Source organism: Girardinichthys multiradiatus, chromosome 2 (assembly GCF_021462225.1).
Source record: "Girardinichthys multiradiatus isolate DD_20200921_A chromosome 2, DD_fGirMul_XY1, whole genome shotgun sequence".
NCBI classification, from domain to species: domain Eukaryota; kingdom Metazoa; phylum Chordata; class Actinopteri; order Cyprinodontiformes; family Goodeidae; genus Girardinichthys; species Girardinichthys multiradiatus.
Window position 1 is genome coordinate 1,501,626 of NC_061795.1, and position 23,144 is coordinate 1,524,769.

Sequence of the window (23,144 nt, forward strand, 5' to 3'; positions counted from 1 at the left end):
TCTCTCTCTAACTCTTCCAATCTTTCTCTGCTCTTTCACTCTTTTTACTAACAGTCTTTCTATTTTCCTCCTCTCTCCTCTTCAATCAGACGTTCACTATTCTAGAAAAGAGACTTAATATAGTCACAATCCTCTCCAAAAACCTTAGAACGTATAACATACAGAAAAATTACAATTAAACAATTAAAATAAGATCTTGTTTCAGATAACCTTTAGTAGTCGGTTATTTTTATACGTGAAATTAGGATATTGCAAATATTAACTTTTCTTTAATTATTGAGCTATTTTCGTCAGTTGATGAAATGTCCTACATTGCTATACAGGTCCTTCTCAAAATATTAGCATATTGTGATAAAGTTCATTATTTTCCATAATGTCCTGATGAAAATTTAACATTCATATATTTTAGATTCATTGCACACTAACTGAAATATTTCAGGTCTTTTATTGTCTTAATACGGATGATTTTGGCATACAGCTCATGAAAACCCAAAATTCCTATCTCACAAAATTAGCATATCATTAAAAGGGTCTCTAAACGAGCTATGAACCTAATCATCTGAATCAACGAGTTAACTCTAAACACCTGCAAAAGATTCCTGAGGCCTTTAAAACTCCCAGCCTGGTTCATCACTCAAAACCCCAATCATGGGTAAGACTGCCGACCTGACTGCTGTCCAGAAGGCCACTATTGACACCCTCAAGCAAGAGGGTAAGTCACAGAAAGAAATTTCTCAACGAATAGGCTGTTCCCAGAGTGCTGTATCAAGGCACCTCAGTGGGAAGTCTGTAGGAAGGAAAAAGTGTGGCAGAAAACGCTGCACAACGAGAAGAGGTGACCGGACCCTGAGGAAGATTGTGGAGAAGGGCCGATTCCAGACCTTGGGGGACCTGCGGAAGCAGTGGACTGAGTCTGGAGTAGAAACATCCAGAGCCACCGTGCACAGGCGTGTGCAGGAAATGGGCTACAGGTGCCGCATTCCCCAGGTCAAGCCACTTTTGAACCAGAAACAGCGGCAGAAGCGCCTGACCTGGGCTACAGAGAAGCAGCACTGGACTGTTGCTCAGTGGTCCAAAGTACTTTTTTCGGATGAAAGCAAATTCTGCATGTCATTCGGAAATCAAGGTGCCAGAGTCTGGAGGAAGACTGGGGAGAAGGAAATGCCAAAATGCCAGAAGTCCAGTGTCAAGTACCCACAGTCAGTGATGGTCTGGGGTGCTGTGTCAGCTGCTGGTGTTGGTCCACTGTGTTTTATCAAGGGCAGGGTCAATGCAGCTAGCTATCAGGAGATTTTGGAGCACTTCATGCTTCCATCTGCTGAAAAGCTTTATGGAGATGAAGATTTCATTTTTCAGCACGACCTGGTACCTGCTCACAGTGCCAAAACCACTGGTAAATGGTTTACTGACCATGGTATCACTGTGATCAATTGGCCTGCCAACTCTCCTGACCTGAACCCCATAGAGAATCTGTGGGATATTGTGAAGAGAACGTTGAGAGACTCAAGACCCAACACTTTGGATGAGCTAAAGGTCGCTATCGAAGCATCCTGGGCCTCCATAAGACCTCAGCAGTGCCACAGGCTGATTGCCTCCATGCCACGCCGCATTGAAGCAGTCATTTCTGCAAAAGGATTCCCAACCAAGTATTGAGTGCATAACTGTACATGATTATTTGAAGGTTGACGTTTTTTGTATTAAAAACACTTTTCTTTTATTGGTCAGATGAAATATGCTAATTTTGTGAGATAGGAATTTTGGGTTTTCATGAGCTGTATGCCAAAATCATCCGTATTAAGACAATAAAAGACCTGAAATATTTCAGTTAGTGTGCAATGAATCTAAAATAGATGAATGTTAAATTTTCATCATGACATTATGGAAAATAATGAACTTTATCACAATATGCTAATATTTTGAGAAGGACCTGTATATAGCAGAAAGACCCAACTATTTTTACTTGGAGCTACAAGCTAATACAACAGAGGAAATACACATTTAAGTAGGTGATTATTTCTGCTTCTTCATCATTCTCGCTTCATGCAGTTCTTGCCTCAATCACTTGCTCTGTTGCTGACTTCTTTATTTTTTGTGAGAAACTTTCAGATGTCTGAACGGAGTGGAAAACAACCCTCAGCTGAAGTTCACAAATAACTATAATAAATTAACAAAACAACTAATAACTAACTCTGAAAAGTAAAGGTCACCAATCAATTCTAAAACATCTTACTTTGGATGAATCCTTGTGGCATCGCTCGATTTTCCCAAATTAGGCAGCACTTTACAAGATGTTTTAATCATTCTATTATGATTTCTCCCTCTCTCCTTCACTCAGTAGAACAAAACACATCCAAGCCTTTTGTTTTTTTACTTAGGCACAGTGAATGTTGAAAACACTAGTAACGTTTCCTACCCCGAACCAAATCTTCATCACATCAAAGATCAGCCCAGTTCATGGCAACGAGCTTAGCTCTTCTTCTACTCTGTCTGTATCCGTTAATAGCAGCGCAACCAGCTACCATAACAGCTGTTGTTGCACGTAACATGCTCGCTCATGCTTTCTACCCCCAGCTATCGTACCAGTCTACACACAAGATTTTTTTTCCTTATTCACAAAACGCTAAAATCTGGGATATTTCTGTGGACAGCTTTAGCCAGGGACAGGTCCTCTAAAATGGGGACTGTCCTTGGAAATTGGGGATGTCTGGTCACCCTGCCTTTTTTGCCTCTTGAGATTTAATAAAGGTTTCATAAATTAAACTAATTTAAAGAATACATGTTCTTTGTAGAATTATCAAATTTAACACTCACCAGTCTAAGTATATAAGATTTTGAACCAGATAGCTCTTCAGTTGAGCAATTATAGGAAGCAACATAGCCAATGCTAACTTTAGCACCCTTAGCGGCTAAGGGTTAGCTGTTTGTGGTATACTTACATTGTGTTATTATCTTTTTCACAAATTAACAATTTGTTCTATCCACTGAGGACCCAAAATGCAGAAACATAAATAATTTTAAAGATGAAACCTTTTCAGTGCTACTGTGACTAAATGTTGTTGGCTAGCCCGACTAAATAATAGGTTCAAACACAGATATAACAGGTTGTCATGCCTAATGTGCTCATTTTCATATTTTGGCTCATGATTCGTTTTACTTCATTAGATAATGTTACATGCTGACATCAGTTGAATTGTGCTTTCATGATCAGATATAAAGTAAATTAGTTAAGAAACATTGTGGCATTTTAGTTTTTACTTTTTGTATTTTTACCAGATTATATAAAATTCTGAATTAAAAAGATCTTTCACTGATCAGTTATGCACAGCTGAAATTTGTAATATGTACTCTTCTAAAATTATTTCTCTGTGTGCAGATTGCCAGACAGCAGCAGCAGCTTTTGCAGCAGCAGCACAAGATCAACATTCTCCAGCAACAGATTCAGGTTAGTCGGTAGATGCATTTTCCAAACTCTGCACCTGCAAACACAAACTTTTTTTGTTCATTTAAAATAAAAACATTTTGCTCACATCTCCCACTTACTTGTTTTTTTTTTATTTTATCCATCCCTTTTTAGTTGCAATCCCTGTACACACTAACACAAACACAAAACTAAGATTTTCTATTTAGTTTGGACCTCTCAACTAAAACTGAGATTTTGAAAAACTGCGTCTGTCATGTTTGCACCACATATCCGGTCATTCCTGCAAACAGTTACATATAGACCCTCTTTGCACATGCCCATTCTGGTTTCATTATTAGATTCCACGAAAATAATTTGATGTAGTTAATGTTAACATTATTGCCACCTTCTGGCAGCGTTTTTCATTGGAATCTAACAAACATTCTAGATGCATATTTTTTTTAAATCTGAGGAAAAAAGTAATTCCAGAGTAGTAAAGGCTTAAGGCCAATACATGCTCTGCAAGTACAAAAATATTTGTTCTCTTTCCCAAGGCTGAAAGAACAAAATGACTTAATTCTGTTCTTGCAGCCCTGGTTTGGGAGTTTCTGCAGCTTTTTCTTAACACATATTATCGACAGACCTTTTTCTTATGTGGTGTAAAATAAATATTGCCCAGCTGATCAGAAATTTAAATTCTGCACGAGGTCCATATGGAGTGTAAAATGTCTTGGCCAAAAAAGAACTTTGTTCTTGCCATCATGTGTAAAAGAACATTTATTTTTTTTTCTTTCAAATATATATACAAGCCTTAAAAAACTACTCCCAGTTATGGTCATCTAGCCTTAAAAATCTAACAACTTTCCGAAAGAGTCAACTGTGTGTCATATGTGATTGGAAAAACAAACAAACAAAATGCAATGGCTTATGGCCTTTGGATTACTTGCTAGCATGGTTATCTACAGATATACACATAGTAAGACAAAATGGTGACTCAATAATTGCCCTGTTTATAGCTGGATCTTTACCTTTTGCATTGATTGCTCCAAGATCAATATAGATTTCCCAAGGCTCCTGCCTTCTTTTTTTCTACCCTAACTTGTCTATTTACCAGCCTGTGTTACTCCTATCATCCCAGCATGCAAAACACTCACTGTTGTTATTTATTTTTAGCTCCCCTCCACCTTTCTGCTCAAATTTCAGCTTTATTCATACTTTTAGTCTTGTTCTTCGCTTAGAATCGTTGCTTATGCATCCAGACTTAGCAAGAAATTAATACCAGTTGTGAAACAAATGCTGTCAAATTTGGACACTGTGGCTAATAGCCACATGGGAATTTGGTCCACATTTGATAAGTTTATTTATTTATTTTATGTGGTTGGTGTACCGCTATATTAAATCAGCTTTTGAGCCAATCTGAATGCACTTAGCGCTGGTCAGTTCAGCCTTGTATTCAGTTTTACCCCCTGCTGTCCACAAGCTTTGGATCTCCCTGCGCTCTGGAGGTGTGATAGAGTTAATGAGGGGTTGTTTTCCTCCCACTGTAGGCTTTTTTTTATTGCAGGACCCCACCTTTAGATCTTAATAAAGCTCAGATCGGACTTCATTAGGATTCTCAACCCCAGGGGAGAGCGAGAGGATAAAAACTGGCTCCTGCTCGGATCCTCTTCCACGCTGTGAAGCAGTGGATACTGTGTCATGTTTGGTTTTGAGGATGAAGGGATGTGCAAAAAATAGCTCTCCAGAACAGCTTGTTATCGTGTAGAGCTTCAGGAGCATCAGCTGTTAAAAACCGAGCTGGTGTAACTCTTGTTTCACACTTTGCTTTAGGTTTATTTGAGTTCAGTTCCACAATTCTCTCTTTATGTAAAAACAAATTATGTAAAATTCTAAACAATAAAAACAAAACACCAGAAGACAACATTTGTTTTCATTTTAAAAGCTACTGAGTGTTAAATGCTGCCAGAGAGGTTACAGCAACTTCTTGTCATTTATTTAAAGAACAATAGCTCGTCTTGGCAAGCAAGCCCCACTTAGCGAGAAGCATGTGGTGGATGTACTGTACGGAGGTGTAGAATTATTATGGCAAAGCTCCAGGGTTTATTCGCTGGGGTACGGGCTGTTTACGCTGTGTCGGATGTGTATTGGCCTTAAACACACAGGCAGCGCCGTGCCGGTCTGTTTCCACTTATCAGTTCCAGACCTGAGCTTCACTCAGGCCAATACTCAGAGGAGCTGACCGAATGCTACTGTTTCAGCTAAAAAGAATAGGCCTCAGTGTGCCCGTTCTTTACATCTCAATTTGAAAAAGTAAATCTTAGCCAGATGGTACAAATAACAAATCAAAACAAAGTTGTAGGCAGAAAACTTGGATAGTTGTTGAAGTGTCCTGCATAATGAGCTCCAGTGATTGCAAGGATTTTTGTCCTCTTATTCAAGACATTAACATTTTATAGATCAGCGCTAACATATCAGGAAAACTTTATGGCCTTGGACATTGAAAACTCAACTGGAGCATATTTTCATGTCTGTGTCCCTCTTTTCCAGCTTCGGTCTCTGGATGGTGTGAATGTGTTTGTCAGCTACATTGGTGGGGGAGTGGAGTTCAAAGTGTCCTAGGTTTCCTGTCATGTGGTTTTCAGTGGTTCGGAGAGCCAGCAGGAGACATGCAGCGGTTAAAGGAATGCTTCCGAAGGCCTCATTCTGATAGATATACTTACCAATATGAACACACAAGGAAGTGGGGCAGTGCACTGTGAAATCTAAATGCAGTGCTCTGAAAAAGTATTCAGAGAATTGAATTGAATTCAACTGAATTCAATTCAATCAATTAAATTAAATTCAGTTCAATTCCGTTCAATTCAGTTCAATTCAGTTCAATTCAATTCAGTTCAATTCAGTTCAATTCAATTCAGTTCAGTTCAGTTCAATTCAAGTCATTTCAAAAATACTTTTGCAATCCAAAAGTCAACTTAAATGTTTTTGTAGCCCATATTATGCAGATGTCTTCAGAATTATTGTAGATGTTGATGGCTGTGGACAGGAAGGATCTCCTGTAGCGGTCTGTCATACAACAGATCTGAAGAAGCCTATAATTGAAGACACGCTGTTGTTGTAGGACAGTCTCATGAAGAGGATGCATCATCAGGACCTAAGCTTCCTCAAGAAGTACAGTCTGCTCTGTCCCTTCTTGTAGATGGCTTCACAGTTGCATCTCCACTCTAGTCTGTTGTCCAGGTGAACACTGAGGTATTTATACTCCACCACCTCTGATGGAAATAGTGTTTGCTGGCTGAAGTGTTTGTCCTATTTTTGTTTCTCTTTAAATCTACAATCATCTCCTTTTGTTTTATTCACTTTCAAGATGAGATGATTGTTTCCACACCATGCCACAAAGCGGTCCACCAGTTTCCTGTACTCTTGTCAATCTTTGATCCAAGTTCCTCCATCTGATTCTTCTGATGACAGTGGGTTTGTTGAAGCAGGTGTTTGATGGCATCTTCAACACCCAACTCCATGACGATAAACAAACTGAAGGGGGTCCTAATGGTTACTTGTGTAATTACTCGGGTGGGCCACTAGGAGTATCTCTAGTACCTTCATAATGTGGGATGTCAGGGCAACAGGTCTGTAGTCACTGAGGACTGATGGATGAGTTTTCTTCCACATCACTGGAACCTTCTTCTGGGTCAGGCTAGGAATGAAGAGGTGCTGCAGAATTCCCCAGAACTGCTGTACACAGCCCTTCAGGACTCTAAGGCTGACTCAATCTGGACCTGCAGCCTTATTCCGGTTCAGTCTTTCCAGTTGTCTCTTCACCTGACTTCTAGAGACACACAGTTGGGAGGCAAATGGGGCATCAGTATCTTCTGACTTGGTTGAAAAGAAACATGTAGAAGCAGAAGGGTCCATGGCTGAAGTGGAAGATAAAACATTTGAGGGCTTACTCGACAACTGTGAGGCAAAGGAGGGTGGGATGTCTGTTTGGCTGTGGGGAGGAGAGAAGGATGCTGAGCTTGATCCTGAACCCACTGAATAATTAGTTCCGTTTATTGGCTCTGTCCAGACCTCCATCTGTCCGATCCTCCTCCTGCTTGAAGCCTGTGGCCTTTTTCATCCCTGACGACATATCTTCATACGGTGTGCCACTTGTTACATGTAGTGTTAAACTAATGCAGCATTTTACAAAAAGATCACAAACAGTCAAACATGATGATGGTAGTATGTTTGTTGGAAACTGCTTTGCTGCTTCTGGACATGGACGACTTGTTGTTATCGATGAAACCATGAATTCTTCTCTCTGGTTTAATTTCCAACCCTAAAAGTAGGTGCACTTTTGTATTTTCCGAGGTTATCTTTGTCTAATAATAAAATTAGTTTGATGATCTGAAAAATGTAAGTTTGACAAGAAAGCAAAAAAGATGATGTGAATACTTTTTTAAACCACTGTATGAAATTCATGTAAATACTAGTTTACATGTGTATTTGTACCTATGCTACACCAAGAAGAGATAGTTGGTATTAATGCATAATCACATACATATGGACAGTTCATGCTTAGCCCTGACACAAACAACATACACACATGCTTGCAGCGGTGGCGGGCCCTTTGTGTGCCGTATATGCAGAGTGGCCCAACCCAGCCTGGTGGCTGACAGGCATGTGCCTTTGTTAAGTCAGTTCCTATAATGGCTCTCATATGGGGCCCATTTCCTTCAGGCCCACAAAGACGCAGGCCCTAACCACACTGCCCGGGCCCTAGCTAAAGGGCTAATTAATGACTGCAAAGCCACACTCCTCCTCCTCCTCTCTGTTCTTCATTTATAACTCCTCTGTCTCCTCCTTCACCCGCCCTCCTCAATCTTTTCTGACTTTGGATTCTCGTCTTCTGTTTTTATTTTTCGTGTCATGTGCTATGATTTTATATTCTGACCCCTTCAGTTTGGCTGTTAACATAGCGATTGATCAAAATGACTGATATTCTGCATGCTAAACTTTAAACTAGAGTATACGAGGACTAATAGATTAGTTATTTTATTAGTCCTGATAGCTTATTGCCCTCTCTAATTCAGCTGTTTTTACTGTCTGAATCAGAGCCAAAAGCTCCTCTCCTGTCAGGGTACCAGACATGCACAAGCACAGCAATCCACTCACTCACAAATGTGCACAAGCACTCTTGAGGAGCTAAGGGGCTGTTAGATGGATAGGCATTTTCAGAGTCAGCACACACAGATTCCAGACTGGAACAACTGGAAACCCCGTGTTGGTGATTGTGTTCAACATGTTTATCAAACTTAAAACAATATAAAGCTAACTTTTTTGGGGGGTACAATAAGGTGCCTGTGGACATTTCCTTTTCACCATTTGTCAAATCTTACCCATCTTGGGGACGTTTTATGCCTACTTTGACAACAGGTGATTTAAAGTAGTTTTCTACAATTCAAACATTAGCTAGTGTACGGAAAAGGACTAATCCAGTCCTGTCATGTTGCACAGTCCTGTTCTGCTGCAGGTACATTTTATGAGAGATGGTTTCAAACTCATCAGTTAAATCAACATTGTGACAAAAATCCCAGTTTTTATCTATGTTCCCTCTTGCAAACTTCAGGCAAACCTCCCATGGAAGCTAAACTTGTCCAGTCTCTTTCTAGAGCAATCTGGAGCTCAAGCCTTTGTATTTATTCAGTTCTTTTCAGCAGGAGTGTTTCAGTTTTTTTCCTTTCCTCCATGCCACCAGATTCCTTTGACAAAAACAATAATTTTACCTTGCAGAACAAGTTCCTGGTCTCTTTTGATCTGCCTTAGTGTTTTAACATGTTAGTTTGGATCTGCAAAAACAAGTCAAAACACCAAAGCCGCTCAGTTATTCACAATCTGACAGACTGAAGCAGTGCTCAACCTTATCAGGAGAACAGAACAGCTGTTTTTGTCAAAGGAGTCCTGTTAAAAGATAAAAAGACAGCGTTAGCTAAAACTAAAACAACCTTTTTTCTAAGCAGTTCACTTGACCATTTTCAGCTGCTGCAAGTTGGTTGTATGTGTGATCAGAACCAGTGCAATTTCTTACATGCTAATGTTCGTATGCATCATGCAGTATTGGCGATTGTTGTTCCTTAACATTTCTCAATAAACATGGGGCTGTATGAGATTCTCATAGCATGTTGACATTTTGTAAAAAAAACTACATTGTTATTTTGTACTTTGATTTCAATTCATATGCTTAAGAAAAAACCGGTGAAATTTCTCAGTAGTTTGATAGTACTACACAATATCTTTTTATCGTTCTGCTCTTTACAGAAGTATTAACAGTAGCAGGATTAGCTTAAAAAAATATATTTTTTAAGCAATATACTGTGAAGTTACTCTCAGTTATAGTTTGATAACCTATAGTACAAAGATGTCATCTGGACAAGAGTTTGTAGAAAAGTGAATAGAGCGCTAGAAGGCTAGCAGTTAGTTTTACAACTAAAACTGAAAATGTTCCAGTCCCAAGTGTAGATTGATAATAACTGTCATTTGTGCACACATTCCTGTGCTTTTGCAAGTCTTGGGATGGTTAGAAAATTTCCCGGTGTACTGGTGATCAGCCTGTTGGGAGAACTGGTACAGCCAGCAGCCAAAACCTATGTAACTTTAACATTGTAACATGTAAGTTGTTTGGCTAAGAAAACAGCTCACACTTAACAATATTAAGGTGTGGATGGTTAGTGTCGGCTTATATAGCTTTGTATGCCGTGGATGGAAACACATTCAATTTGAATTGTTTTAAATGACCAAAATCTGCGAAAATGGTTCAGGACCTGGTTCTGTCTGAATAGCTGTTAGCCTTCTACCTCTATCCTAGCCTCTATCCCTCATACAGCTTGAGAAAACTCTGTTACTTTCTCTTCTCATTAAAAAGCACTTAAACCATACAAAACTATACACATGCAATGGAAAACATTTTTTCTTGTTTTTTTTTTTTATTTCATGTACCTTGATACCGGTAAGCAACCCATGCCTACTATACACAGGTCAGTGTATTGTTAATCCAAACTTGGTAGAATTGTAAATATATCCCACAAATGCAAAACTCTGGAGACAGTAGATTTTTGTATTTTAACATATAAAACCGTTATGTAATCAACCTCCAGCCCCCTGGGGATCACCAGTCAGTCACCTTTTCAATTTGCCGATGATTTCTATGTAGATTTACATACTCTAGCCTCAGTCTAAGCGATGGACCAATTGAAGTGTCGCACTCACACAGTTGTACATGCGTGCGTACCTGCCAGACAACACAGTATTTTTCTTTCTCCTCGCTCCTTCTCAATCATGTCTATACAAAGACGTAGCACATACATGCTCACTGGCCCCCCTAACCTCGCTGCCCTCGAACAATAGCACCATTAATTCTGAGTGTGTACACATGCTCTATGCTGCTTAGGTGTGCATGTCAGTGTATGTCTGGTGGGCAGTTAGAGGAAGGAGACTATGTGTTTTCTTACGGGCTAAGCAGAGGGGGGCCCACTGCCACCCCACCTTCCCCCATCCATTCATCCAGTAGCACCCCACCCCTCCCCTCGGTAAAAAGAGATCTTTGTGTGTTTGCGCTGGTGAAGCTGCCCCAGTCAGTCCCAGTATTCCCAGAGGAGCACAATGAATGGGAGCATTTTGTCCTACTCCATAACCCCTCACCCCACGCACACACAGATACACACACAACACACTCTTCTTCTATCCTTCTTCTTTTTTGGGTGTTTTTAGGCATTCGGACGCAGACTCGTTTCTCATCCTCGGCCCTGCATGTCACAAGACAGGCTCCTTATCTTTATGTATGTATGTATAGGAATGCCCCAATAGTGCATCTGCTACCAGTGTGAACGTCTGTGTGCCTCAGAAGATATTTTTAGGGTGATCTAAACGATTCCGTCCGAGGACCCAGTCAGCTGATAAACACATGAACACAAAGTCAGGTTGATAATCTTTAACTGTAGTTTATTAAGGCAAAATAAAAACATAATAGATGGGCTCTGGTCGATTTTTTGTTAAACATATGTTTTTACATTTATAATTAAAATAAAATCTTTCTTAGTTAATGTTGTGCACTGACACTGAAAGGCTCAATGCTTTTAACGACAGGCCACTAGGCTGAATGAAAACCCAGATTATCTTTTCACCAGTAAGATGATAAAGGAAATAAAAAACATCCAAGTCTCACTGCTTGAGAGCTGCATTGGAGTAGTAGAGCTGGACAGTTTATCGAATCACAATCGTCACTGCAATATCAGTGTGCAATATGGCAATTGCAAAGGACTACTTGGATGCAGTATTTGGTTGGATAATGTAGTTACAGGGTTATTCAGGCGTATTAGTGATATATTTGGCCAGTTGGATTCACTCTAACTGCCCACACCAGAAGGGGACATATAATTGTAAAGAATGGAAAGAACTAGGAAAATCTTGGTTAATCATAATCACTATTGTGTTTGCAATTTTCAGCAATAGTGTTGCAAATAAATATTTTCCAATGTGGGTCGGCGACATTCTGATCCACACTCCAAGCCAGCTGGTGGTGGTAATGCACAACATCACACCACACACTGTTCGTGTGTGCTTGCCGTGTGGCTGTACACCCCACACTGCGTGACCAAACCTGGGTTATCTACGATTTTCTATCATCATGTGTGGGGTTTGTTACGTTCTCAAAATCAACCGACAATTCTAAAATCTTGCCGTGCAAACCAGGCATAAGGTTTTTGGCAGTACCCACTCCAGGTGGGCTTGGTGTAAAAACAAAAGGTATGCTTGTGAAAAAGCACCTCATGCCTACTGTTAAGTAAGGTGGGGAATTTGTGATGCTGTGGGTCTGCTTTACTAAAGGCCCTGGTCAGCTTGTTCATTTGGATTGCATCAATAGGGGTTTGAAACAGGAAGGCACCTTAAATAATTCAATTCAATTCAGTTTTATTTATATAGCGCCAATTCACAACACATGTCGTCTCAAGGTTCTTCACAACAGTCAGGTTCATACATTCCAGTTAATCCTAATCATTGAACAGTTCAGTCAGATTCAGTTATTTATTCAAATTGGATAAAAAAGTTTTTCTATCTAAGGAAACCCAGCAGATTGCATCCAGTCAGTGACTTGCAGCATTCACTCCTCCTGGATGAGCATGTAGAGACAGTGGACAGTCACTGGTGTTGACTTTGCAGCAATCCCTCATACTGAGCATGCATGTAGTGACAGTGGAGAGGAAAAACTCCCTTTTAACATGAAGAAACCTCCAGCAGAACCAGAACCAGGCTCAGTGTGAGCGGCCATCTGCCACGACCCACTGGGGGTTAGAGAGAACAGAGCAGAGACACAAAGAGAACAAAGAAGCAGTGATCCAGGAGTACTTTCTATAGGAAGAAAAAGTAAATGTTAATGGATGTAGATCCTTTAGTCGTTTTACCTAGAAAGAAAGAACAGATAAACTCTGAGACAGTTTTCAAGGTCAGAGTCTGAAAGAGAGCACATAGAGTTAGTTACAGTAAAAGCTCAGTCAGTAGCCATGTCTAGGAGAGAGAAAGGGTTAAACACTGAAAGACAGGGCCATGTGGATCATCTGTAGAGGGTGAGCACCAAGCCGTTGCCAGCAGAAGCTCCAGAAAGGTGTAACAGGTAGACACAGAGCCAGGCCAGGTGTAGCTTCTAGGAAGAGAAAAGAGAGAACAAGGTTAAAAGCTGAAATAACAGCAAATAATGCAAAATTGGAGAGTAGTATGAGAATGTAGCAAAGAGGGTGAAAGTGGTCATTATGTCCTCCAGCAGTCTAAGCCTATAGCAGCATAACTACACAGATAGTTTCAGTTCAGATTATGTAACGGCGCTTATTTACAACAATGTCGTCTCAAGGAACCCCACAAAGGGTCCCACTGATGGTCATTGTTATACTAAAAACCACAACGATTGGGATACCTCCCTCTGTCAGACTGTCAGACTGAAATAAAACCTGGTGGACTCTGTCTGTAAACTGAAAATGAAACTGAAAGACCATGTGTGCCTCCTCCATGGCGAGCTCAGTCTCAAGACCTGTGGGGGAGCTTAAGAGAACAGAGCATTTCTTAACATGAACCCCCCCTCCCCCCTCCCCCCTGAATAAATAAGTGAAATAAATACTGAATACATTTAGCTTTGAGATCAAAAGGACATACATATTTGTTGCATTTTTTAATGTTTGCATTATTCATTTAATGTCAAATCTGTGGTCAATTACTTTTCTGTCAATCTAATTATTATTTAAATTATAATTCTGGGGCTTCAGAAGGCACAAACCAGTCAAAAAGGATTCTGCTCATCTCTCTGTGTGTTCCTCTTTAGTCATGCTGTTTAAACCTCCCTGCTACTTACCCCTTAACTCCCTGCTGCAAACATAAACATCCCAGAGGACAGTCATCTTATTTAACTAATTCAGCAGCACAACCCTGCAGCACACCAGAGACATGGTGATTGCAAAGCTCTGACAGCTCATTATGAACTGCAACAATGGGTCACTGGGGTGTCGGGGGGACTCTGGGTCATCAATGAAATGGTAGCAAAGGAGATGAATAGAGGAAGGTGGCAATAATTTGAGGAAAAGGTTAAAAAAAGAAGTTAGTCACAGCCTACAGATGCAGAAAGGTTAACCGTGTAGTAGTTTTACAAGCAAAAGCACAATACGTTCCGTTATGAAAATGATGATTAGATCAATAGAATTTTGAAATAAGCACAATAAAGCAGTTTCTTAAAGATTAGAATTATATTGTGACACACAGGAAAAAACCCAGAGGAAGCAAACCAAAGAGCACTGGTAACAGCTGATATCCCTGATAAAAGCTGCTAAAAAAGGTGAAAATAATAAAGCTATTATAAGATCAGGAAACATCCAGACTTGTTCAAATCCAGAAGTGATCATAATGTAGTCGTCTATACGTGTAACTTTTTATCTTTGTGATGCCATCTAATCCACTTTGCACTTCAAAGCTGTCATTTAACTGTAAATATGTAAAACAGTCTGATAGAAATACTTGAAATGAACACACAGAGACTCATACTGATTCAAGCCTTTATCGGTTACACTGTTATCAGACTAGCTTGTGTTATCCCACCCCTTGCAATGGGGAACTTTTAAGGGGATAGTTCCGCTAGTTTGAAGTGGGGTTCTGTTCAGAGGTCACGACCAGCCAATAACTTACCCATATTAGGTAACTCTGTTTGTGTCTTCTCTTTAAAGAAACTACATCAGAGATTTACATAGAGAAATTTTGTAGTTTTCCATGTAGGGGCTGAGAATGTAAGCCAAAGTCATCTTAGTGCCCGTTTTTTGCCTATCCACAATGTGGAGAATAAAATAAAAAAAAAGAATATATATATATATATATATATATATATATCTTTACAGAGAAAGAAATTGAAACTGAATTCAAGCGACGGCCCTATAAGGTGTTTTTTGTCTGTGATACTGCTCTGACTCTTTTAAAAATAGGCATGGTTCTTCTAATCAGTGTCATGTATATGCATAAAATCTTACTAGGTGTAAAATGCAGTAAAATAATAAACCATTAACACATCTGTATTAATGGTCTACATGAATATTGGGATTGTGTCCTACTTTACCTGCACACTCAAATTCAAGCCTAGCTGTTTTTCTTAATATCGATAGATATTTAATTTCAACAGGACTTTCTGCTTTTTGGTTCTGTAGATCTCTCTGACCTGACACATATGTCTACAACCTTGAATTAACCTACGTGTTGCTCCTGCTAACAATGTTTTTATGAGGACCAGTTAGCATGTGTACTCAACTCAGTTTCAATGCAATTTGTTTATTTAGTGCTAATTCACAAAAATCATCTCAATGTACTTCACAAGAAAAAACTGTTCCATTTAAAATTTTATTATATAGGAATGCCTAATAAATCAATACATACTAAAATCATACATACTTCATTTATACGTCACACTCTTTATTGCAATACAAGACTGTAAAATTCAGAATTATGTCTATTGGGCTCAGTGTAAAGAATCAAAAGACTGGCCCAGGAGCACTTTCTATGGGAAAGAAAATCTGAACACATAGAGTAAATGGAGGTATTACTTCTGTTAGTGGAGCTTTGTGGGGAAGAAAAATAGTTAAACAGTAAAGTGCTGTCCCAGGATACTGAACTCAGCTCTCTCCATAGTGTCTCAAAGATAATTTGGCTCCTAACCTATTTCAGTGTTGTTCCAGTTAATCGTGTCAACAACAAAACATGCAGAAAAAGATGTTCTTCTGCTTCATAAACTTTGATCTTAGCATTAAATGTCCTAAAATGTAATGAGCAGTATTTCAGCTGTTCTGTGTGTAGCTGGTTGGGGATGTCTGAGCACACAGCAGGGCACAGGACACAGGAACAACAGAAACTGCAGCATCAAATACAGCCTTTCTCCAACTGTGAAAGTCATTGAAATGGATGAATATTTTACAATGAGGATGATTCATTATATCAACAAATTAATGTCCATATAATCTAATTTTGCAAGCCATGTGGACAAAAATACACAGCAGCAGATTTTTAAAACTGGCCACAGCTCGCAGAAGGTGCAGCTGAGACTAAATTAGTAAGCATTAGTTTAGTCAATATCTCCTGAAACTGGTCATTTTTCACATACCTTGATCAAAATATGTAATCCACCATTGCCCTCAAAGAGCACTTCATTAGCTAACAGAATCAAGTCAAACCAAGTTATGAAAAGTGAAAAGGATGAGACAAAGAACAAGAGATTGTGGGGAAAGTACAGTCTGTTGGTTTATCACAGTCAACCCTAATAGATTCCTGCAGGGTCATCTTTGATATGCTGCGTTCAGTTGGAGCCATCAGTGCCGTAAGTCAGTCAAACACGCAGTTTTCAACAGTCTTTCAAGCCGACATGAAAGGCAACTTTTAGCCTCTCTGTTGTAGAGGCATTTTGTTCAACACTTTTGCACTTGTTGCTCAAGAATGTTTTTTTTTTGTTGGTTTGTTTTCTTAAATCTCTATTCAGCCTTTAAAATCTCAAGCCTTTTTTCAAGATGTACCCTTGATTTGTTTTGTAACATGCCTCTTCATTTTCTTGTTTTGTTACACATTTTTACATTAATTTCCCATCTAGATGACTTTTGTATACAATTGTTTTTCTTGCATTTTATTTCTTCTGCCTTTGAGCATTTTTCTCCCAATTTTTTATATCTTGTACCTGGGACTGTGAGTATATTTTTGTGGGCTGGAGTTGGAGTATGTGGGTTTAACAATGTATTTATATAGAAGGAGTGGATGCAGGATCCTAAAGTTTAAAGTCAGGATTTTTAAATGGCTTTTTTAAAACAAGAGGGATGTGAGCTCTTCTTTTGGTTTCAATTAAGAGTCTGGCTACAGAGTTTTGGACCAACCGAAGGTTATCAAGGGCCTTTCTGTTGATATATATGAAAACTGCATTGCAGTATTATAGATGAGAGGAAATAAAAACATGAATAACGATCTCAAGCTCCTGCTTTAACACTAACCTTTTTAGTTTGGATATATTTCTGTAATCATAAAAAACTGTTTCATGCAAGTTATTTTAAGTGACCTTTTAGAGACATTAACTGGTCAAAAACAATACATAAAATCCTTAGATTAATTGACAGAATTGAAATGTCCAGGGAGGATAATGCTAACTTTATCTTCTCAGAGTTCAGTGGTAGGGAGTTATTTTTTAACCAGTTTGTAATTTTTTTATATCCTTACATAATTCTGCACAGTGTGAAGAACTGTACAGGTGAATACCATTTGCATACACATGACAGGAAAGGTAAATGCATTTATTAATTATCTATCAAAGGGGTATATGTTTAGCAAAAAAGAAGTGGGTCCAAACAGTCTTGAAGTACCTCACATTTAAATATCCAGAAGTTTTAATTTGTTCTTAACTACAGCCAGATTATGCTATTAAAATGAAAGGTGAATTTATTGTAAGGCTATATTAAATTTGGAAGGTGTTTTAGAACCGTTGTATTACAAATACCTCAATATTTTACAATACATTAGATTCAGAATTTTCCTAGAATATAATAGAGTAGAATATACTTCATTGATCCCAAGGGGAAATTGCTTATTTGTTGAAAAGTTACTCCATCCAAGGTGAATGCTTACATAATGGCAAGTAGTGACTAAAACAGCCAAAAAACAAAATCTCCAATAAATCGTTTAACTTTGCATTTTGAGTTATAAACTGTAACAACTGTTTTAATGAACTGCATTTATCATGTGTTTGGCTGCACTGAATGTGCTCATCAAGGTGTTTTCAGTTACTTTCTAAGGTTTCACCTTCACCTCTCCCTCTTGGTCTAACTCCCCTTCAGGTCCAGGGTCACATGCCTCCGCTGATGATCCCCCTGTTCCCACACGACCAGCGTTCTCTGGCTGCCGCTGCCGCTGCACAACAAGGCTTCCTCTTCCCGCCCGGCATGTCCTATAAGCCAGGTATATTTATGTGCACCCACCCACCCCCACTCACCAATCTCCCTCACACAGACACAGAAAAGCACTGAGAATCCAGACGATAGTAACGAGGTGTGTCAGGCAAGGAACGTTCTGGAAATGAGCGAAGAGATTTACAAGCCCCGCTTGTTTACTTCAGGTCAATGCATTTTAACACAGAGCGGACTGGAACATCTCTATCCATGGCAGCTGCAGGGCATGTCAGTTGCCCTGCACATCTGCAACATGGCATTTCACACATTCTCACTCCTACACATCTGCACTTACATACATATACAGTGCCCTGCTAAGGTATTCATGCACTTTTTCAGATTATGTACATCCGATCTGACACACCAAGGTAAGGAGAGACTGGATTTTTTTGACAACACAACTATTGGTGGTGCAATCAAGTAATCTGGCATAAATAGAAGTGTGTCAAGAAGAAAGCCGTCATTAAAAGAAAACCATAAGATATGCGATTTTCATTTGGACATAAGCCATGAGGGACACAGCAAACACGTGGAAGAAGGTGCTCTGGTCAGATGACAATGAAATGAAAATTTCTTATGCCTACATGTGGTGAGGAGGAAAAGTAGCACTGCTCCTCATCTTGATCACACCACCCCCTAATGAAACATGGTAATGGCAGCATTATGCTGTGGGATGCTTTTCTACTGCAGACGACTACTTACAGTTAATGAGGAGATAGATGGTGTTAAATAGAGGAAATTCTAAAAGAAGCCCTGATAGAAGACAGGGGCAGAGGTTCACGTTCACACAAAACAACAACTATAATCAGTTTGAAAACTATTATTGAAATTATTATTGTTGAAAATTATCAGTTACCTTCCACTTCACATTTATGCTTAACTTTGCTTTTGTCTATGAAATAAAATCCTGCTAAATTACAGTTAAGTTTGTGGTGCAACATGACAAAAGGTGAAGAAGTTCAAGAGATGTGAATACTTTTGCAAGATAGTGCACAGAATTGAACTTTGGTGTGTGTTGTCCATGTAAACAAGAAAATTAATCCAGAAAGAAAGCACACATGTAGCATATTTTAGCAGTTCACATTTTTCCTCAAATTACCTCCACAACTCGTTTTCGCACACACCTTTGCACAAAGTCACGCATGATAGGCGGTCTTGTTTTTGCAGGATTCTATGCACCACCTGCTTTCTTTGCATCTTCCTCGTCCTTCACATTCCTTTCTCCCATAAATTCCTCCAGGTGCTCGCCTGACACAGGTTTGCACCGAGCCTCCATGGTTCAGACAGAACCAGTTTGTTTAGTTCTACTCGGCGGGCACACGCTCCCACAAGGCTGCAAACAGAAGGAAAACCAAAGAAAGGAGTTAAAAAGCCATCATTGTGCACTCTCTTTCTGCTTCGATCTGTTTTCAACAAAGACCTGGACATGAAAAGCCTTTTAAGGACAAACAGTAGGGGTTAAACATGGCACTCGCTTATGAGTTGGTGAGTGCATCCCATTGAGCGAGCTCTGCTCAGACTGGTTTTAAGCACTTATGTGTGCAGACAGTGAGTCTTATTAACCTCTAAAGAAAGCATTTTTTACCCTTCTTGTTTATGTATAAAAACATAAGCGGGGAAAAGTGAAGGGGACAAAGCAGGGAGACGGAGAGAAAGAGTAGACATCAAAGAGAAGGTAAACATCAGTTTTGTTCTTGTGCTGAACTCTTCCCCTACCTCTCTCTGTAATAAGTATTGTTTCTGGTTGTTCACCAGGTGAGAATTACCCAATGCAGTTCATTCCATCAACAATGGCAGCCGCGGCAGCGTCTGGACTCAGCCCGCTACAGCTACAGGTAAAAGGATGACACCTTGACAATTCATCGAACCAAAAACTGACTCCATGGTCAATGTGAACTGTTTTAAAGTACAAATTGATTCCTTTTTTTTTTTATCTTGATAAAGCAAGCTCTCAAGTAAACTTGCACAAAGAAAGGACTTAGCAATGGAGTGGTTGCAGATCATAGTGAGAAGGCTGGTAAGAATGTGAGATATAGTTGAATTAACTTGGAAGCACCTTTCAACTCAAGTAAAGAGCAGCGTCAAATTTCTTCTGTCTGTGTGCAAAAACAATCAAAAACTTTTCAAATAGACATACATATTTACATACACCAAATCACTGTTTGTACTAAGGCAGAAGCCAGTGGTTTTGAATTAATGTGGTTTTACTTGTAAGTGTGGAGACAGTAATACTGATGTTGGCATGTTGTTGGGCTAATGGCCCCCTGCAAAATGCCTTAGAATTGAGAGCACCCATAATGTCATCTTTATCAAGTCAAACAGATGGGTCTCCCAGAGAAACTACATTCTTTCTTTCACTTGGAAATGCTTTTAGCAATGTTATATTTATACTATATGTGTTGTTACTCTATTGCCAAAGGTATTTGCTTTCCCACACATATGAACTGGAATGACACCCTTTTCTCAGTCCACACGACGTTGGCCTACTATTTGCAACTATAGCTGTCTCAACTCTTCTGTGAAGGTATTACACAACAGCAGCGAGTGTTTATGGGTTATTTCGACCATTCTTCCAGAACTGCATTTTTGAGGTCAGACACTGATGTTGGACGAGGAGCCCTGGCTCACAGTCTTTGCTTTAATTCATCCCAAAGGTACTTTATCAGTTTGAGGTCAGGCAGTCATGTTTGAACAGGAAGGGGCAATCCACAAACTGTTCTCACGTAAGCCCCTGTGCACCAAATTTACACTTGACACAAAGCAGTTCAGCAAGTGTTGTTCTCCTGGCAGCTTCCAAACCAAGACTTTACCAGGCAAAGAGGCATAAATTGTCACTCGAGAAAAGTCACTCTAGCGTCCAGTGGGCGCGTACTTTACAGCACTGCATCCACCACTTTGCACTGTTTAGCTGCATCCAATCCATTCCCAGCTCTCTAATCAATGTTCTTGAGCTAATCTGAACACCACATAAACTTTGGAGGTTTGCAGATATGTGGCAATAATCTAGCCCTTCATGACCTTGTAGCTTTTGTTACCAATAGCTACCACTTTGCTATAATGTCACTGACAGTTGACTGTGAAATATTTGGTGGCGAGGAAATTCCTTAACTGGACTTATTGCACTGGTGGCATTCTGTCTTGGTACCATCCTGGAATTCATTAAGGTCCCCATAGCGATGCATTTTTTTTCAGAAATGTTTGTAGAAACTGTCCGTATTCCTAAGAGCCAGATATTCTCTACATGTGGCCATGAAGGTCATTGGAACACCTTAATTTTTTTTATTTGGAGGGATGATCCAATGCATTTGGCAGCATAGTGTATATAGGATCAGAGATTGTATTATGCTGAAAATGACTGTGATTTTGAGGGTGATGGTGGAAGGAAAAGGGGTTGCAATATTTGCATTTATATTTTTTACTGTGGGAATCTTGTTTCGCCAAGTTGTCTGTTCAAAAAATCAGAATGTATAATCCTCTGTGTTTTTATAGCTATAATAATCAATATGTTACATTATTTCTGCACCAGTAAGAATTATTATGCTTTTCTGTTGTACCTGTTTGTTTTTTTAATTTTTTGTGTGAATGACGTAAAACTGTGGTGTTATACTTAAGTCTGCCATACTGTGAGAATGTCATACTGACTTCTGCCTAATTTCTTATAATACTGATGCCTCGTTCATTATGTAAATGAAGTACATTTATAGAAAACAACGTTTGAAATGGTTGCTAACTAAAGTACTGATCTCCAACCAGTTGTTCAACTGAAAAGACTTGAAGAGAAGAAACTAAATGAAACTCAAGTTAAAATGAAGCTCATGTCAACCCTGTCCTAAGGTGAAGAGAGCATAACACCAAAAACCTTGTATCTTGTAGATTACTGAAACACATATTGGCGTCAGGGTCAGCTTTTTGGCAAGGATCTGTAAAAAGCCAGAAAATAAATTCAGCTCTTACAACTTTAGTAAAATCATGCTCTGCAAAATGTAGAAAAATCCAAATTTGCCTGTAGCAGAATAATTGTTACCTCTGATTTCACTTTGTAAAAACCCATTTTGCTTGTAGGAGGGACTTGGTCTTCTCATATAGCATTTTGCAAGACTTGAGCATTTAGTTTGGTGCACATACAGCACATGCAAAATTTCTCTAGATGTCTAAAGTCCTGACTCCTTTCTTATTCTCTGTTCTGTTCAACTCACTCCACAAGAGACAGAGATGGTTGAAGAAGAAGGTTGATTTTGTTTCCAGTAAAACCAGTTGTATGTTAATTAAGGCATTTGCTTTGGATCGTTACGCTGCTAAAAGACCCAATGATAACCTATTTTCTATTTTCCGGTAGAATCCACTAGATGGGTATTTAAAATGTCCTGGTGTTTCAAAAGAGCTCTTGATACCATATACTCCAACAGCTGTGGAAGAGAAATTGACCCACATCATAACACAGCCTCCACTGTACTTAACAGTGTTTATGAGGTGCTTTTCATTATATTCATTCTTGTTGCCAAAAAACTCAATCTTAGACTCATCTGATCAAATCATAATTTAAAGTTTCTGCAAACTTCACATACACATGTTTGAATAAATGTACTCAAATTCAAGGCCGTATGTTTTTCAGTGTGAAATTATGCTATTTGATGAATTTATTTAATACCTTTTTCACACTTTGTGAATTCAATTCAAAGATACTTTATTGATCCCCGAAAGAAATTAGAAAAAGATGAAAAAGGTGTATGTATTTTAGACTCTAATAAGAACACAATCACATCTTCTGTGTAGTGTGGCACTAAAAGGCCACGGCTATTGTTAAAGTCGAGAGCCTGACAGAGTTTACAAACAAAGAGCTAATATCGACGCATGTGATTAAGAAAGAGGACCTTGGGATTTTCATGAGGATTCACATTCATAATGAAAGCACAATTAACAGGTCATAATTTGACAAACAAAATCACAAGAAAGCAAAACCACACTTAAAGACACTTTGTTCAACCACATTTTGCTTCTCTATACAATATCCTAGCCTGAACTGTTTTGCTCTTCTCAATATGTTCATGAAAAACTTAAAACATTTTTTTTCAAAGTGGAAAATACCATTGAAAGCTGGAGGACACCCAGTATGCATTAATTAGCATGTGATCCAGATTTTCTCGTGTTTCTTTTGACTTTTAATGGAGTTCCAGCAGCTCTTTAAAATAACACAACATGACTCAGTGTTTGAAGATAACGTTGGGCGGACTGACGCTAACAGGTTAGCCTCCTTATTCGCTGTCTGTCAG

At 39.1% G+C, this 23,144-nt stretch overlaps 1 protein-coding gene across 3 annotated transcripts in view; it reads left to right on the forward strand.

Moving 5' to 3' along the window:
• The window catches only part of LOC124858238 (transcription factor SOX-6-like), a 158,204-nt gene that overhangs the window by 95,055 nt on the left and 40,005 nt on the right, over positions 1–23,144 (forward strand). For all 3 annotated transcript variants that reach the window (XM_047350167.1, XM_047350186.1, XM_047350176.1), the window contains 3 exons: positions 3,374–3,442; positions 17,764–17,884; positions 19,630–19,709. In XM_047350167.1, coding sequence (XP_047206123.1) covers positions 3,374–3,442; positions 17,764–17,884; positions 19,630–19,709 — 270 coding nt within the window. The remainder of the gene's footprint in view (positions 1–3,373; positions 3,443–17,763; positions 17,885–19,629; positions 19,710–23,144) is intronic.